This window comes from Lynx rufus, unplaced genomic scaffold (genome assembly GCF_022079265.1).
Source record: "Lynx rufus isolate CCGP_SWC_20201006 ecotype Redwood Valley unplaced genomic scaffold, mLynRuf1.p SCAF_5, whole genome shotgun sequence".
In the NCBI taxonomy this organism is placed as follows: Eukaryota; Metazoa; Chordata; class Mammalia; order Carnivora; family Felidae; genus Lynx; species Lynx rufus.
Window position 1 is genome coordinate 31,749,535 of NW_025814867.1, and position 18,604 is coordinate 31,768,138.

At 38.1% G+C, this 18,604-nt stretch overlaps 1 protein-coding gene across 2 annotated transcripts in view; it reads left to right on the top strand.

The window, feature by feature from the left end:
* The window catches only part of PPP2R3A (protein phosphatase 2 regulatory subunit B''alpha), a 164,470-nt gene that overhangs the window by 21,008 nt on the left and 124,858 nt on the right, over positions 1-18,604 (top strand). Inside the window, exons 1-3 of one of the 2 annotated variants that reach the window (XM_047100164.1) lie at positions 6,438-6,569; positions 10,313-10,579; positions 17,333-17,436. In XM_047100164.1, the coding sequence (XP_046956120.1) occupies positions 6,438-6,569; positions 10,313-10,579; positions 17,333-17,436 (503 nt within the window). Of the gene's footprint in view, positions 1-6,437; positions 6,570-10,312; positions 10,580-17,332; positions 17,437-18,604 lie in introns of those variants that run through there. The other variant, XM_047100163.1, reaches the window with a different exon arrangement.

The window sequence follows — 18,604 nt, forward strand, 5'->3', positions numbered from 1 at the left end:
AGATATAATTCATATAGTATAAAATTCACCCTTTTAAAGTGCATAATTCAGTAGGTTTTAATATATTCAACAAGACTGTGCAACCATCAGCACTAATTCCAGAACATTTTCATCACCCCCCAAAAACCTGTATTCATTAGTAGTTAGTCCTCATTCCCTCCTCCCCTCAGCCTCTGACAGCCACTAATCTACTTTGTGTCTCTCTTGATTTGTGTATTCTGGACATTTCACGTAAATGGAATCTTACGCTATATGCATCGTCTTTTGTATCTGGCTTTTTCACTTAGCATTATGTTTTCAAGGTTCATCATGTAGCATGTGTCAATGCTTCATTCCTTTTAATGGTTAAATAATATTCCATGGTATGAGTATACCACATTTTGTTTATCCCTTCATCAGCTAATGGACATTTAGGTTGTTTTCCACTTTTTTGGCTATTATGAATAACTCTGCTGTGAACATTTATGTACAAGTTTTTGTGTGGACAGAGAAAAAAAGTCTTTTGACTTAGTATTTTAAAATTTTTCAAAAACAGTCAGCTAGCTTCCTTTTTTGAATCAGAAGTACCCTCCTGATGAAGCAAAACTTTCTCTTTAATATGTAACTTTTTTTTTTCCTATAGTATCTTCTGAGCAGAATCTTTGGTGTCACTTCACAGTGACTCTGCTGTATTTCTCAACCTTACTGTATTACTCAGCACAACTGAGCTTACTTCCCAGGCTTGCTGTGCTATGTATTTCTGTCACTCAGATTTTCCCAGCTTTGCTGCCTGTTTTACCCCACAGGCCTTCTTCACTCTTGGTTGATGGTATCATCTCAGTCTTCATAGCCATGTTCAGCTGAGGCTGGTGAATGACTTTACAACTTTGTTTATAAAATAGAGACTAGACTTATTTTGGCACAATACACTGTATTAACTGTTTAGCAGTTTTATACAAGTCAAAATAAGTGATTTGCTTCTTCAGGAAATTGTTCAAATTTGTCACTGTCCTGTTTAATCCACCCATTTTTTTTAAACATCCCTTAGAGCTGATTCTTTCCAGAGAGAGAATTAATATTATATACCACTATTGTCTTCACTAAAAGGGGAAGGGCAGGAATTAGAATTCAGAAAGCTCTAGAAAACCAATCCTGAGTTTCAGATTAAGCGTCAAAGAATGAATTCTACAAAAATGTAATGTGTTGGGTGTCACACACAACTTTATTCTTCTCTGTCCTTCCCAGTCTCCCCTTCCTTGAGGGCACAGGCTCTTTCAAGACTGACTTCTCAATTCTGTAGGTCCTTTCAGAACATCGTAAGGGAGTACCTTTTCTTGATTTTCTTAGGAGGCTATTCTTTAAAACAAAACAAAACAAAAAAACCCTTCGCTTTTTAGGGTGTTAGCAGAGGCCAGCCTCTTCCATCTAACCCTGCCAGGGAACTTGTAAAACCCTGTAGCCAGGAACCCACCCCAGCTGGTTCTCCTTGAGAAAGATTTTCATCCTTGCTCAATCACGTTTGCTCTGGGGGAACAAATATAAAGGCAAGAAAGGAACCCCAGCCTAGATGCTGGATTTTGAGGTATCAAGTGATGGATCCCAGTCATCCCCACAAGAGAGTATGAGTCTTTTTCATGCTCTGGTCAAGCTTTCTTAACACAGTGGCCTTAAAGACCCAGGTTGAGCACATTGTCCAGTCAGGACAAACCTTTATCTTCAGACAGGGTATGTTTATGAATAGTCTACAGGTCAAGAAGAGATTCAGGTAACTGTTTAGGAAACACCTACTGTTAGCTAGGTATCTTGTTCGGATGGACTTCATATATGCTGCAGAAGGCAGGAGAAAAGATCTCCTGATTTATTCCAGAAGGACATTGGGAAGACCATTACAGTTGACTCTTTCCATTATAATTGCCCACAGTTCCAACCTTGCTGTGGTTTCAAACTGGATTTGTAAACTACATATTAATAGTTTTCTATTCTTCATTCTGGTTAGTCCCTCCAAGGGAAACCTCTCACCCAGAAACACCCAGCCCCATGGACTGTACTTTTCCTATGATCAAGGTAGAGAAGATAGAGTAGATCATAAGCCTTGTTTTGTAGTGAAATTCCTGATACTTGATCATTTCCCAGTAAAGAAGAGGTCACTCTAAAAACCATGTTCTTCGCAACTGTTTTCCGATTATATACTTGTCGAAACTAAGAAGTTTTAAGACTAACACATTCTGAGATCCTTTCTAGAATCAAGCACGTATACTTCCATACAAACACAAATACTTCATGGTAGTCTTTTTCCATCAATAACTCCTTGATACAGACCAGTTCTTTCCTAAGCCCTTTGAAGGGCCTGGTCTTTTCTCCCTCTGATTTCTTTGTAAAGCAGTTGAGTAAATAAAAACAGGAGAGCTCATTTCATCAAAAGATATGGAGAAATGTTTTCTTACTTAAGAGTGTAGCAGAGGGGCACCTGGGTGGCTCAGTTGGTTGAGCATCCAACTTCGCCTTAGGTCATGATCTCACAGTTCATGGGCTCGAGCCCCCCATTGGGCTCTGTGCTGACAGTTCAGTGCCTGGAGCCTGCTTTGTATTCTGTGTCTCCCTCTCTCTCTGCCCCTCCCTTGCTCATTCTGTGTCTCTCTCTCTCAAAAGTAAAGAAACATTAAAAAAAATTTAAAACAAGAGGTACCTGGGTGGCTCAGTTGGTTAAGCATCCAACTCTTGGTTTCAGCTCAGGTCATGATCTCATGGTTCATGAGTTCAAGCCCCACATCGGGCTCTGCGCTGACAGCATGGAACCTGCCTGGGATTCTTTCTCTCCCTCTTTCTCTGCCCCTCCTCTGCTCTCTCTGTTAAAATAAATAAACTTAAAATGTCACAGAGCAGGCTTTTAACCACTGTTCTGACTTTGAAACTTCAGAGATTTATGGGAAGTGAATGAAATGAAAATATTTGTTGTCCTTTGCTCCAAACCAGCATTGTACTAGGTATGGTAAGGAAAAGAAGAGACCATTTATTTATTATCTCCATACTCTCAGTACCCAGCAAAGTGTCTGCATATAATAAATGGCTAGAAAAATATTTGTTGAGTGACTATAAAATTGACCTTACCCTCAAGAGTTTACATTCTTTGGAAAATAATTCTCAGATTATAAAATACTGCAATAGAAGCACTTTTTACCTGAACATTATTGGGATTGATAGTTACTCAGTAGAGTATCACACATTCTATGTGTATGTACTATAAAGCATGTATATATTAAACATTTTTTTAACTCAAAACAATTTATTCACATCTTTTGATAGAGGGCCAAAGCCTTTTCTTTGAGTGTTATGATTGGAAGTTGAAGTTCCATGACATCTTTCTTTAATAAATCACACTCAGTACATTTATTGATTGATTTTCAGCTTCAGCTTCTTTAAAGTGACGAAGGAACTTAAGTTAGCAATTCCAATATGGACTCCTTCTCAATTTTAATGATTTTGTTCTTTATCTCACCTCCACCTAATTTTACAGCAAAAAAATTTTAGTAATAGTTTGCCTTTACTGAATCTATAAAACAGTTCAACTTAGAGGTTTTATTTTCAATTTTAGAAATTTTAGAAACAACTTTTTTTTACACAGTCACATTTCATTAATTTATGTAACATGTAATTGAATTGAATAATTACTGTAAAAATTACAACCAGTATAAACAAATGGGTACAAGCACAACCAACTCTTAATAAGCATACAACTCAACTACTGCGATAAGATATATGAGAGCATAACAGAAACTGTTAGCCATGAATCAGTGTGTTCCAGGTGTTGGGTTCTCCCTTTTAAAGGAGAAATGGGGGCGCCTGGGTGGCTCAGTAGATTAAGTGTCTGACTTCAGCTCAGGTCATGATCTCATGGTTCCTGAATTTGAGCCCTGGGTTGGGCTCTGTGCTGACAGTTTAGAGCCTGGAGCCTGCTTTGGATTCTCTGTCTCTGTCTCTCTCTCTCTCTTTCTGCCCCTCCCCCACTCTTGCTCTGTTTCTCTCTCTCAAAAATAAACATTAAAAATAATAATAATAAAGGAGAAATGGAGATCATTGACTAACCCAGAGAATAGGTTAAGTGGAGGTCATTTAAGGGTAACGCTGTTTCATTAAGAGAATTGTAGTAAGAGGGCTTACATAGTCAGGGAAGCTTTCATGAAATAGGTAAAATTTGAATTGGATTTTGAAGGGTGGTTAGAGTATATATCATTTGAGGAGGAGCATTCTCAGGAAAGGGATGAAAAGCCACCCCTCTAAGGCCACACATTGCTGCTGGGAAGAACAGAGGGAATGTAATTTAAGATATGGTTATTTGAAAAAGTGTTAAATCATAAGTCCAAGACCTAGTGCCATTCACAACACACTTTTTTTGATGTTTTAATTTGGAGGTAAATAATGAAGGAAAAGATCATTCTAGGCAAGAGTATAGGAAAAAAAATCACAGAACACTGGAGAGCTCAGAGTTAACATGTAAGCCCAGTGATAGGAAACGGCGGGGGGGGGGGGGGGGGGGGAAGGAAGGGCCCAAGTTAAAGCATTAGACTAATGATTTCAGTTGTAATCTTCTGTCAGCCATACTACATATTGAAAGCTTTCATGTATGATTTTGTATGAGTGGAGGATTCCCACAGCTTGAAAGAAAAAAATTTGAAAACCACAGGTTTAGACTTTTAAGCCCAATGTACACATTATCGAGTATTGTCAGAATGTCTTGGAAGGAAATCAAGAAAAAAGATAAGTTGTAGGAAACAGTGGAAATCCAAAGAATTTAATTCCCACTAAATTAGACAAAAGTTTAGAAGACAGTTGTGAGCTCTGTGAGCTATTTTTGGTTTAGGGGGTTATTTGGTGATATTTGGTTTATATTTTCTAGAAATAGAAAATAAATATTGATTGAACAATGTGAATGAAAATAAATATTGAAGAGGATATTTGAAGATTTATTTTTAAATGACTAAGGCAGATATTTAGTATATAATAAAATAATAGAATATTTTAAAAATTTGCGATTTCTTTAAAGGTCCTTGAAAAAGAATGTCTCATAAATTCAAGACATATGTCATTGCCATTTGATCATTTTTTGTACCTTTATCATAGCTAGGTTTCACTCACATGTATCTAAAGCTGCTTTCTTATGGCATGCAATTGTTCTACTTTTTAAAAAAATTTTTTTAATGTTTATGAGAGAGAGGAAGAGACAGAGTGTGAGTGTGGGAGGGGCAGAGGGAGAGGGAGACACAGATTCCGAAGCAGGCTCCAGGCTCCAAGCTGTCAGCACAAAGCCCCGTGTGGGGCTTGAACCCCTGAACAGCAAGATCATGACCTGAGCTGAAGTCGGATGCTTAACCGACTGAGCCACTCAGGCGCTCCCACTTTTTTTTTTATGTTTATTTCTTTATTTTGAGAGAGAGAGAAGGAGCCGGGGTTGGGGGGGGTCGGGTGGGGAGGAGAGAGAGAGAATGAGAATCCCAAACAGGCTCCTCGCTTTCAGCGCAAAGCCCAATGGAGGTCTCAAGTCATGAACCCATGAGATCATGACCTGGGTCAAAATCAAGAGTCAGATGCTTAACTGACTAAGCCAGCCAGGAGCCTTTCAGTTGTTCCACTTTCTTAACCAATACTTTGACAATAAATTTCAAATGTGCCCAGATCCAGAATCACTTCCAAAAAAGTATATTAGATAACTAAGATAGTTTTCTACACACAAGCCAGGAAAAAATGATTTAATTTTAAAATACAAGACCAACAGATCTTTCTGTATTAACATTTCAGGATGGAAGTTTGTTTTTCTCCATATTTTAACTGGATATACCTAGAGGGTTTGGGATATTTGCTTCCCTTCAAATAAGAAATAAAAAACTATTCTTAAAATTATAGATTCAAATTTGAAGTGCAGCTTGTTCTTTTTTTCAAAAAATACCAAATAGCAAAACCAAAAAAGCTTTACATGTTCTTTTTCTAATAGTTTGAAGAGAAACTGATTTACATGGATTGACACCTCATATACTCTGAGTTTAAGAAGTTAGCATTATCTGAGAAGTCGCTATTTTTAGGTCCAACTGTAATGTTTCTAACTTTGGTGCTAGAGTAGTGGGTGCTTGCTTCCTTTCCCAGAAGGCTCTGTATTCTCAACATGTGCAGGTCAGTTTGACACAAAGCTATCCACAAGGAGCAACAAGCCCATTGCAGGCGTGTTTCTAACTTGAAAATTATGAGCAGGTATTGGGAGCCACTGGCTATATTTGGGAACCAGCTGCATGTCAGTACAAGCATGGATTGTGGTCCCTGGAGACTGGGAGAGCACAATGCTTGAACTTAATTTCTTTTGGAGATAAGAAGAAAATACCTTTCTACCTGACGAGATTGACAACTTACTAAATCTGACTATCTTCAGAAGTGTGCTGGACAGTTGCTAAGTAAACATCCACTTTTCAAAGATGATGATCAAGGAAACATCTCTACGAAGGGACCCGGATTTAAGGGGAGAGTTAGCTTTCCTGGCAAGGGGCTGTGATTTTGTTCTCCCATCAAGGTTTAAGAAGCGGCTGAAGTCATTTCAGCAGACACAGGTTTGGAACTTAGGTGTTTCTTTTAAAATATTTTTATTACTAATAAAACCACCCAGTGAACTAACTTACAAATAATTTTACAGCTCACTTGATATTAGAGCAAGGAATTAATCTGTGTCCTCTATTCAGCTATTTGCAGAAAGCTATTTGTAGAGAGATTCCAACAGGTTTAAAAATAGACCTTCTGGACCTGAAGTACAGTACTCACATTTTTCTCTTGTAGAGAGGGAATCTAGTTTTAGAGACAATAAATACACCTTAACAAATATTTTACAGTTTACAAATTTTAATAGAAATCTCTGAGAAATTAGAATTTCTTGTTGGCACTTTGAATCGATAAACTATGTTTGTATTAACATACTTACATCTGTAATGAATTGTTTTTAAAGTATCAGTTCTGGTTATCTCTTTTTTTTTTTTTTGAAGGAAGAACTAGTTATATATATAGACAGTTGTGTGGGTGTGATATAATATATGTGGGTAGCAAAGGATGGCAATTAATTTCTGGGTTATCCTCCCTCAGCACGCTGTGATAGTAAGTCATTTCTGCCTGTGATGACAACTTTGTGGAACCCATGCTTACTTGCTTATACCCATAAGGCCGGTGTTTTACCAAACAACTTGCCTCACCTTGAATACAATACAAATCAAGGGTCATATAAGTGATAGTCACCCAGAATCCAACAAGAAACCATAGTTTTATAGTTATTCTGATCCAGGGTACTTTTAAATTGAGTGAACCATATGAAGTTGCTTTAAAAAAAAGTCAAAAATGGTCAAATATTGGAAATGCTACAATGACATAATAGTGTAAGGATATCTAAATGATACTATGTTTATAGGCTAAAACTGAAATGTAGAATTGAGATATTTTACCTAGCTAGTTCTATATTAATGCTGTTTCTAAATTTGAATGATACAGTTTAATTCAAAATGAGCAGATGCTAAACTTGCCAGTAAATCTGACAAATTTCGCATTATTGTCTTTTAGATACTATGTTTATAGGCTAAAACTGAAATGTAGAATTGAGATATTTTACCTAGCTAGTTCTATATTAATGCTGTTTCTAAATTTGAATGATACAGTTTAATTCAAAATGAGCAGATGCTAAACTTGCCAGTAAATCTGACAAATTTCGCATTATTGTCTTTTAATCTATAATATTTATAAAGGTCAGTTTTATTAAACTAAATTATGTGTCTTTCATTGAATTCAGTGGAAAGGAAATTGATAACACATAAAAGTACAAAATAAATGCATTCTTTTTCTTTTCCCTTTTAAATATTAACATCAATTTTATTAAATATGGATTAACCTATGAATTGATAAATACTTGCCAATCAGTGAATTGCTTCATGTTAAGAAATACAGTAAGGAGAAGAAGGTACCTTATATAATTGAATATTTCCCCTTTAAATAAAAACCGTGACAGGTAGCCAGGGTTTGTTCTCAATTGTTACTTATTTCTGTCAAAGTAAAAGTGTAGAGTTAATATAGAAGGTCTTGTTCTAAACCTTCTCCACTAGCATGTGCTCACGAAACAATTGGGCTTCATCCACACTGGCACCAGTGGTCTTAATCCTATGGCTATAACTGCCCAGGATGTCACATCATGGGAAACATTTTGGGGAAAGAAAAAAAGAATTTTCATGATTGTATACTTGTAGTCTCATAAACCTCTTTCAGCATAGAATAATAGAAAGGGAATGACAGTGATATAAATGACCTATTTATATATAAATGTAAAGCGCCCTGAAGAATTATATGCCTTCTTGTAGAAGTTTAGGAACAGTGTCTACTGTTCTTGACTCCTGGGACTGTGTAATAATATTTACAGATTTAGCATTAAAGCAGAGAGAAATGTTTACTTAGAATAGATTATCAATTTGTTAAATCAGAAGTGGCTTGTAAACTTTAAAGTGTTTTACAAATGTAAATGATTATTTTGTTTATTATTGAATCTGAAGGATCATGCTAAATTATGTTTAATCTTTTGAGAATCTCATGCTTTGGCCTTATGACTCATTTTCTTAAATAATGACATATCTATGCCTAGCACTGTTCTGGACCTTTTACCTATGTTACTTCCTGTAATTTCCTGTAATCTTCACAACAACTTCTAAGAAGTAGGGGTTATAATCTGCTTTATTACTAAAATTCTAAAAGGTAAAGTAACTTTCCTGAGGTCACAGAAGCTAAGCATCACTGTTTTCTGTTAAGCTTTTCATATTTCATGAGCCTCACTTCTCTCTGTGCCATTTCTTCCTTGACTTTGCTTTATAGGGGTGACATTCTGATACTGCAGTAAAGTCTTGGTGTGACCAACTGGACTTTAATGTCCCCAGTAGTAGTAATGTGTGAGCAGACTCCATTCTATGTATTAGTGTCAGATATTAACCTGAGACGGGCCATGTATGACAAAAGCAGATTAAATCACATATTTGTGTGAATGAAGTTTATCTTCCTCTAATACTCATGCTTTTCAAGGGTAGCCAAGATTTTTATCCTGAATGTAAAGATCATGTTATGAGCCCATATGTCAAAAGGAAATATGATATTCAGATCTACTACTTCAGATAAATCATTATTCAAATTTTAGGAATGACATTAGCACAATTTAAAGAAAATGAATATTTGAGTAATATTTTGTGTTCATGGTAGTTAACAGTCATGTCTATCTCTCATACTTCATGTAGTATATAACACAATGCCATGCTCATGCGCCTTGATAGATAATTTGGTCAAAATTAAGAGAAGAAATTAAAAGTCTGAAAATCTTCATGGAATCTCTTTTGCTTTTTCTGTTAGGAAGCTCAGAACTAAATTTAGTCCTCATTGGTAAAGTAGTCCTCTACCTGAATGTTAGTGTACCTCCCCTCCCCTAAATCATGGATAATCTTAATCTCCTCATTGCCCTCCTCCCTCCCCTACCTCACTTTTATGCTCTCTCCTTTCTCATGTCTCCATATGGCATAACACATCAAATCCTTTTGGGAAAAAGGAATGATATAAACTATAAGTGAGGTAATAAGCTATGAATGGGGTTTGGCCGTGATGAAATTAATGACCATGATCCTTGCCTCTTGGAGGTTACCAAAAATGAGAGTAATGTGTATCATGGAAAAAAAATGGCATGCCCCAAGGGGCAAGTAAATCAGTCTGGTGGAAGATATCCCGAAACTAAAATGCTTTAATTTTCTTCACAAGACTTTTCTCTGCGTCATGGACTGGCAGTGATTTTACCTAGACAAAGTCAAACTAGAGAGAAAAAGGTAAAAGGATACCCCCGACCAATACATTTTAGATTTATGTATTTTGAAAGAACTTATTCTGTCTGCCTGTTGAAGGAGAGGTAGAAATATGCAGAAAGGTGAAGAATAGTCTTCAAAAAGGATTTATTATTTCCTTTTCCAACAGACTAAGAATACAGCTTGAGATTCTTAATGTGTCAACTAACATTACTCTTAAATATCTGGCACATAATTGATGGGAAATGTACTGTAGGATTTTTAAAGCATAAATCTGTGTAAACTCAGGTATTGACAGATAATTAATGTATTTATTTAGTATGGATAGGCATTCCCTAGAAGCACACTTATCATCCTCTACAGTAGAGTGAGCTCTTATTGTCTCTAATTGTGGCTGCTTGTATTTATGCCCAACTTCTTGTTACTGGTGAGGACTTTCAAGAAGTATATGCTGTTTAGAATTTCTGTGTTTCATAATCACATTCTCCTTCCAGATTCAAAATAAACCAGAAAAGAAACCTGGAACACCACTTCCACCTACAGCCACCTTTCCAAGTAGTCCCCGACCTCTCTCCCCTGTTCCTCATGTGAATAATGTTGTGAATGCACCATTGTCCATAAACATTCCACGGTTCTACTTTCCTGAAGGACTCCCAGATGCCTGCAGTAACCATGAACAGACTCTAAGCAAAATTGAAACTGCTTTCATGGATATTGAAGATCAGAAAGCAGACATCTATGAAATGGGAAAAATTGCAAAGGTAATATAACTACTAAATAATGTATAATCTCTCTTTCTCTAGCAATCCCAGTCTTCCTCTCTTCGCTGCCTCTTTGCTCTCCTTTTAAGCATGGCTAGGTTTTTTCCTATGTTGAAAAAATGTATTTGATCCTGATATATCATCTGTGGTCCTATTTCATGGAACTCATAAGTTTGAAAAAAATCTTAGTGGTCTTCTAGTCCATCTTCCCATTTAAGATAGGAATTCCACCCATGACATCATTAACACATAAATTCATTCTCTGCTTGAATGCTTTCAGTGACCAGAAGCTCACTATCTTGCCAAACAACCTGTTTCATTATTAAATATCCTTACTTGTTAGAAAATTGTTCCTCGTATTGAATATGAATCTTTTTTCGTTCTTACCCATTAATCATAACTCTTCCCTGAGCCAGGCAAGGAATGATTGGGCCAGCTCAACACTAATTCTACTCAGAAATAAATGGATTTTCCACCAGGAACCAAGTCTTTAATATTTTCCAGTATACCCACCTGCTTCTAATTAAGATCTTAGCCTCTCATGCTAGGACAACTGAATATCTTCAGTAAGTGGATCCTCCATCTCCAGTCTCCTAGAACAATTAATACTGGGCAGAGAATCAGATTTTATTTGATCATGCCATTCCCTAGCTCAGCAGTATTCAGGGATTCCTCCCATCTATAGCAGTACTTTGTTTTGTTTGGGTTTTATTTTTATCATGCATGTAAATTGAAGAGTCAGATCATATCTCAGGATTTAGCAGTGGTTTCAGGTGATGCTGCAAGAGGCAGAAGGATTTAGTAGACTAAGGTTTGCATGTGGGCAAGTAGGAGACCAAGTTGAAGGTCCCAAGACCCCATGCACACTTTCACAGTTCCCCTACTTTCAGGAATAATATTTTAAGGTTTGGAAACTACTGATCTTGAAGATAAAGCCCAAACTACTATTACCTGCATGAGCCTGACCTACTTGCCCTCCCACAGGCATGCCTCTGCGTTTGGGCTCTCATACTTCTCCCTTCCAAAATGGGCTTCCACTCCTGACAACCCCCACATAACCCATCTTTTAAGACCTAACTTCTATCATGTCTTTGGAGAAGTCCCCAAATCCCTACTCCAGTCATGACCTGTCCTTTTCTCTACCTGCTGTCAGAACATTTGCTACTACTATTAAATAATTTGTAAATAGAGTGGTTTTAGGGGAAGTGAAAAGGAATTCTTTTATTCCCCCTTTGTTCACCCCCCCCATCTTAGAACTTGCTTGTTGATCCCTCAGATGTTTCTAATGAAAAGTAAACTGACATTGCAAAAATAAGAGCTCACCTATCTCTACTTATTTTAGACATGAGGAAACTAAAGTCCCATGAGTACCTGAAGTCACAGAACTAGCACATGTCAGGAGACAAGTCCTCCAACTCCTGGCGTTGTGCTGTTTATACCATATGTTATCTCCCCTGAACATATGCTAACATACCATTAGCAAACTTCCAGTCATTATCCACCCAAATAAATCACAGGTTCTTTCAGGGCACTGGCATTTTCTTACCCAAAGCTTTGAGAGATGGCAACTCTATGAGCCAAGATGGTAAATTATCTGAATGGGCTGGAACCATGAGTCTAAATCCAAAAGACAGAATTCAGCAAGGCTGAATGAAATCTACATTTAGAGATAACATGTTAACTGCATAAATGCCAAACAGGGTTATTTCTAACCTGGAGACTGTGAGAGAGAAACAGGCAGTTACATGGACTGTTTCAGGCAGGCAGACAAGGAGAAACTGTCCAGATTAAGGGACATAGTAGTTCCCTGGTGCTGTGCTGGGCTCACCACATCTGGAAAGCCAATCCAGATGGCATTTAGTGCCTCACTGACAGAGACCTATAGCCTGTTCTGTTTGGAATACAAGTCCTGTAGGACTTCAGCCTTCCTCTGAATATTCCCAACCCCTGACTGAGGATCCTATTCTCCTCTGCCTTTCTGTTGCCTTGTCTCCCCACTCCTACTCTGGTCCTCCCACCCCTGTATTGTGGTAGCCCTTGCCCTGCTCCATGGTTCAGTGAGAAGAGAGCAGAAAAGCTAAGGACTCCACAGATGGTCAACAGAGGTGTAGGAAAGAATGTAGTCCATTCAGGGTAGGGGTCTGTGCATGCTGGGGAGTCAGAGGAAGGACTTTGCTCTTTCTAGGTAATGAGGATCAATCCGTATATGATATCAGGAAAAACTGCCAGTGTTGAAGCTGACAACATAGAGAAATTTAAAAATTGTGTTTAGCCCTGGTAATAGTAACATATAACAATGTACCGCTTACACCAAATTGTCATGTGACACAATAACCAGTATACATGTACTGTCTGAATAACTTGTCTGAATCATACTTGATTGTAGCCCTCCATTCCCTTCATGAGTACCAGGCATTTGTGTTCATTGCTCTTAGACCTTAATTGTCAGCTCACGCAGCAGGGTAAACTGGTCATACTTCAAAAAGTTAAAACTAACATTGCATATAAAAATGAAGATGGGTACATAGTAACCTCAGTAGGTATCACAAGTGTATTGGTTTGTCTTGTTTTGTTTTGCCTTACTCTATTAGTTCATTTTATTGGATTTTGCCTCTTCATTTTTTAGATCATTTATTTTTTTATTTTTGTTATTGTTGAGGTATAGCTGCAACATAGTGTTAGATATTAGTTTCAGGTGTACAACATAGTGACTTGACAAGCCTATACATTATGCTATGCTCACCACAAGTATAGCTAAAAATCATTTATTTAAAAAGTTTAGTTAATCATTTCTTCCATTTAGCTAATCCACATTTCATCCAACATTTAGTTGGCTGTGGCTCTTAACATGCACGAAGCAGTCCTGTTTTCAGTTATTTTTTACTATGCAGATTGGTCTTCTCTGACACTAGGCAGTGGACTCTATGCCTGTAGCACCTGTGCTGCATGTGCTTGGATTCTCATGACAAGCTGGTTGTAGGTAAAGGAGAAGAAAGACAGCCTTTAAGGGACAATGAAGCAAGAGGGGGTTGGAGCAATCAGTGAACACTTCTCTGAATTCTTGTAGTCTATAAAGCTCTTTGGAAGGCCAGCTTGAGTTTGCAATCCACTCTTAGTGCCACTTAAGTGTAGCTGTAGGGACTGGGGTCTTTTTTTTTTTTTTTTTTTTTTTGAAGTGCAAAGAAAACGCTATGTTTATGAAATCTGCATCTGTTGGTGAAGTTTAGCTCATTCATCTTTGACCTCAAACAGCCCTAGAGAAGTTAATCGCAATTTCTGATTAAATTCTCAGTGTGTAGTTTGTACTTTTTTCCACAGCTCTAACTGATGACAGAGAAGATATTAATCTAGAGAATGAATCTAAGAGAAAAGCAGTGTAGGAACATACATTGAAGAACAGTAAGAAACGTGCTTGTTACAGACTGGGCCAGAAGACTCGCCATTGAGTTTTGGCCTCTAGCAGGAGGTTGAGGAAGAAGAGTGAGGCTGTCTTCTGAACCATACACTGTCAGCTCCTTTTTTCTGGCTGAGGGAGCACTGCCTTGACCTGTCATGCCTGTGTCCTGTAAGCCAACTTCTCTGTACCATTATTTCTCAGTATGGGCTGAAAATACCTGCCCTCTTCTTCGTGGGGATCATGTGATGATCGAATGAAATAACATTTTAAAATGTTAAAGAACATTGCACATGTTAGGTAATCATCTCTTCCTGTGTGACTCATTAAACAACTGCTTTCAATTCTTTATGTTGTTGGGCCATTCTTCGATCAAATTATAGATGTTCAGTTTTCCTTGCTCCAGCAACTTTGATTACCATAGACTGACTCTTGGTACCTCCCCTAAATCTGAGTTTCCTAACCCCATTTTCTGTATCTCTCCATATCCCCACTTGTCATCCATTCTTTTCCTTTGCAAAAAGTCTTGACACTGACTTGTTCTCTCCTCTGTTAAAGTCTCTGTTCTGCTGCCCTCGGATTAATATCATTTACTTTTTTGGGCTTCTTATTGATCTCCTGGCTCCCTTTATCTTAATTCTTTGATTTTTGAGCAGGTGCAGCCGGCCATACATTTTTTTAAGTAACCAAAGTGTAACATCTGCATTGCATTTTTTTCCTTTGTCATTTTCTCCAAGGACTAATACTCTCCTGCTGCCTAATACATGGCTACTTAGGGTACCCCACTATGAGGAAAATAGGCCAGCCCTTACCAATCTATTTTATTTTATTTTATTTTTTTTTTAATTTTTTTTTCAACGTTTATTTATTTTTGGGACAGAGAGAGACAGAGCATGAACGGGGGAGGGTCAGAGAGAGAGGGAGACACAGAATCGGAAACAGGCTCCAGGCTCTGAGCCATCAGCCCAGAGCCCGACGCGGGGCTCGAACTCCCGGACCGCGAGATCGTGACCTGGCTGAAGTCGGATGCCCAACCGACTGCGCCACCCAGGCGCCCCACCAATCTATTTTAAAACATATCCATTCTATACATTATCTCTTGGAATTTTGCTTTGATTTTGCCTTTGACATAGAAATTTATGTGTCGGTCTCTCTGTCACTTACTATTCCTTAGGAGCTGACATGTATGCATTTTAACAGAAGTCTTCTAGAGAAAAGAGTATAATTCAAGCGAAAGAAAGTTGTTTAATAGTGAAAGTAGCCCCACAGGATGTAGTCAGCACACAGCCCCAGGTAGTGTTTCAGCTAAGAATGGTAACCACTTCCTGAAGTTGAGCTAGAAGATTCCTGACCCCTTCCAATTCTAAAAAATCCATGAGTGACTATAATGGTGGGAGTTTCAAGCACTTTGGCAAGCCAGTTCCAATCTCTCCCTCTATGTACTTTCTCCGTTTGGGGCTCTACACTCTTGCCTCTATAATACAGACTATTCTTTTAAGCTTTCCTAGCAGTTGCCAGTAGCTTGTCATATCTAAGAACATTTTCTTGGCAAACTACCATTCTGCATGAAAGGGAGAATTGGAAAGTGGATTTGACAGTTTACCACCCAAAGGATATTAATTGTGAGCTTTGTACTTTGGCAATCATAATTTACACAATAAACAAAATCCATTTGGTTGCTAAGCAACACCTTTCCCTCATTCTCGACCTCATTGGTGGTATTTGACCTTTGGACTTAAGAAATCTTAAGGTCTACCCTGTTTGCAGAACATGCTTGCTTTAGTGGCCCAGGCAGGAGCAGCCTCTTAATTCTGCCCTGTACTTACCTCCTATGGCTTGAATTTCACCTTCCATATCCTCATCTCCGACATGAATCCAGCAACCTTGGGTGTTCTGTCATCATAACTCAGAGTCATTATCTCAGATGAGATACTCTTCCGGCTTCTGTGGTGATTCCACATGTACTGAGACCTCACACCAGGAACAGCTTCTCTAGAATCCAGTATGGATTCACATCTAGTGAGCCTCCAAAGGAAAAGCTTCCATTTTTAGAATGATGAAAGCTCAACAGATTCTGTGTCTAATATGAATAATAAGACTGTCTTTAATTACAAGATACACCTCTTTGAAGGGTTCCAAATTTGGGAGTATGTTTTATGTGCGTATACAAAATTGAGAACATTCAGAGACTATTTCTCTGCTATTATTTAGATATTATTACTTGAAAGAATTTTCCCTCTAGGAAAAAAGTAGGTAAATTTGGTAAGAAGTCTTTCTTGTAAGAGTATAATTAATTGAAAGAAATAGCTTTTTATTGAAGAAACAAAATCAACACCTTTTAGAGTATTATAGTTTCATATTCATTCCCAGCACCTCCTAAGGCTTTTATTATATGTAGTCATTTGTGGTTGCTTCTAATATATAAATAAATGATAGCGTTTGGTTTTTATCTTTAATCTTTTACCTGAATTATAACCATTTAAAATAGATGCCTGTCTGCTTTGGATTTTCTCTCTCTCTCTCTCTTTCTCTTTCTCTCTCTACCCCTCCCCTGCTCATGTTCTGTCTCTCTCTCAAAAATAAATAAACACTAAAAAAAAAAATTGGGTGGCGGCGCGGAGTGGGGGGGAGTTGGTGCCTATGTGGCTCAGTTGGTTAAACCTCCGACTTAGGCTCAGGTCATGATCTTGTGGTTGATGAGTTCGAGCCCCACATCAGGCTCTGTGCTGACAGTTCGGACCCTGGAGCCTCCTTCAGATAATGTATCTCCCTCTCTCTCTGCCCTTCACCCCCTCATGCTGTCTCTCTCTCTATCTGTATCTCAAAAATAAGTAAATATTTAAAAAAAATTTTTTTTTAATTAGATGGCTGTTTTCTTGAGCAATCTAGACTTTTCCAGTTCTTCCTGACCCTGGGGCTTAATAACATAATAGGCAAAGGAGAGAGGGAGATGTGTGGGAGAGTATATTAATACCAGTGACCAAGTATTAAATGTGGCTGGCTGTAGGACATATACAACCATGACATTCAGTCATTTTTCTTTTTCGAAGGTAGAAAATATGTGAGAGTGGTAGGAAGGGAGACTGGTTACTTTATCAGGAAAGGGAAAGACGTATCACTGTAGATGAACTTGGAGAAAAGGTCAGATGGATTTCCATTTCCTTCATTAAACCTGGAATCTTCTTGTTTCTCCTCTGTCTCTTTCTGAATCTACCATAGCTGATGTATTTGCTTCTGCCCCAGTTTGGCTCCCTCAAGGACCTGTGACACAAAGGCTAAAAGCCACAAAGGCCCATTGTTTGGCTGTGTCATCATTTCAACACCCCTTGGCTTACACTGTATTTGTGTTTTATTTGCAGCTCTGTGGCTGTCCTCTTTATTGGAAAGCCCCCATGTTCCGGGCTGCAGGGGGAGAGAGGACAGGATTTGTGTCCGCACAGTCATTCGTTGCCATGTGGAGAAAGTAAGTATACGACCAGTCACTCCAGGGCTAGGCAAAGAATTGTCTGGTTCTCACAAGGTGCTTTATAAAGGTCACTTATTTTACACATTCATTAATTTTTCTTTACCCTTTATTTCAACAAGTAAAATTCAGTGATTCACACTTATTTATAACCACACAAATTTTTTCCATAATCTTTATCTACATGTCTCTAATCAGTGAAAGAGATCTTCAAAGATACCTTTTTAGTAACTCTTTGATAGTTTCTTAGTTTTGCTTGTTAAATTTGGGTCTTAGAATTTGACTCTGGTAGCAGTGGCATAAAAGTAGAGTCTCCTCAGGGCACCTGGGTGACTCAGTAGGTTAAGTGCTTGACTTGATTGCAGCTCAGGTCATGATCTCACAGTTCATGAGTTCAAGCCCCATGTCAGGCTCTATGCTGACAGTGCAGTTCCCGCTTGGAACTCACTCTGTCTTTCTCTCTCTCTGCCCCTACCCCACTCCCGTGTGTGGGCTCGCTCGCGCGCTCTCTCTCTCAAAATTAAGCTTTAAAAAAAAAGTAGACTCTCCTTTAAGGGGAGCAGACCATATGTGTCATGTGAAAAATACAGCTTCCGGGGGCGCCTGGTTGGCTCAATCAGTTAAGTGTCCAACTCCTGATTTCAGCTCAGGTCTATGATGTCACGGATCGTCATAAGTGTACTCTTAATCCCCATCACCTGTTTCACCTCTGACAAGTTTTCTTTCATTTTAACCTTCTTTTTTTTTCTTCCTTCTTCTTTATAAGTTATTTCTTGATATATTTATACATTTTAAGAGAATGTCACAGCTTGCCCCTTCTACCTCTTAACTGACCGGACTTCTTTACATATGTTTATAGCCTTGTTTACATGTGTTCTCACATTTTTGGGGCTAGATACCCTTCCTGGTAAACTATTGGGAAATGCCATTCACCTGTTATCCTCATTGTCGTCATCATTATTATTACTTAAAATCAACATATAATAGCAGAATTCAGCACACAGATTCCTTCTGTTCCCTTCATGCCACCTAAAAAGCCCTTAGCAGTATAATGCTTGAGAATAGTAGGTGATTGATAAGTGTATTCTTATTTTTAAAAATCTAGCAGCAAGTTGAGTTCACCAAGTTCTTTCTGCATTACATTAGAACAACAGCTATAAGAGTATAT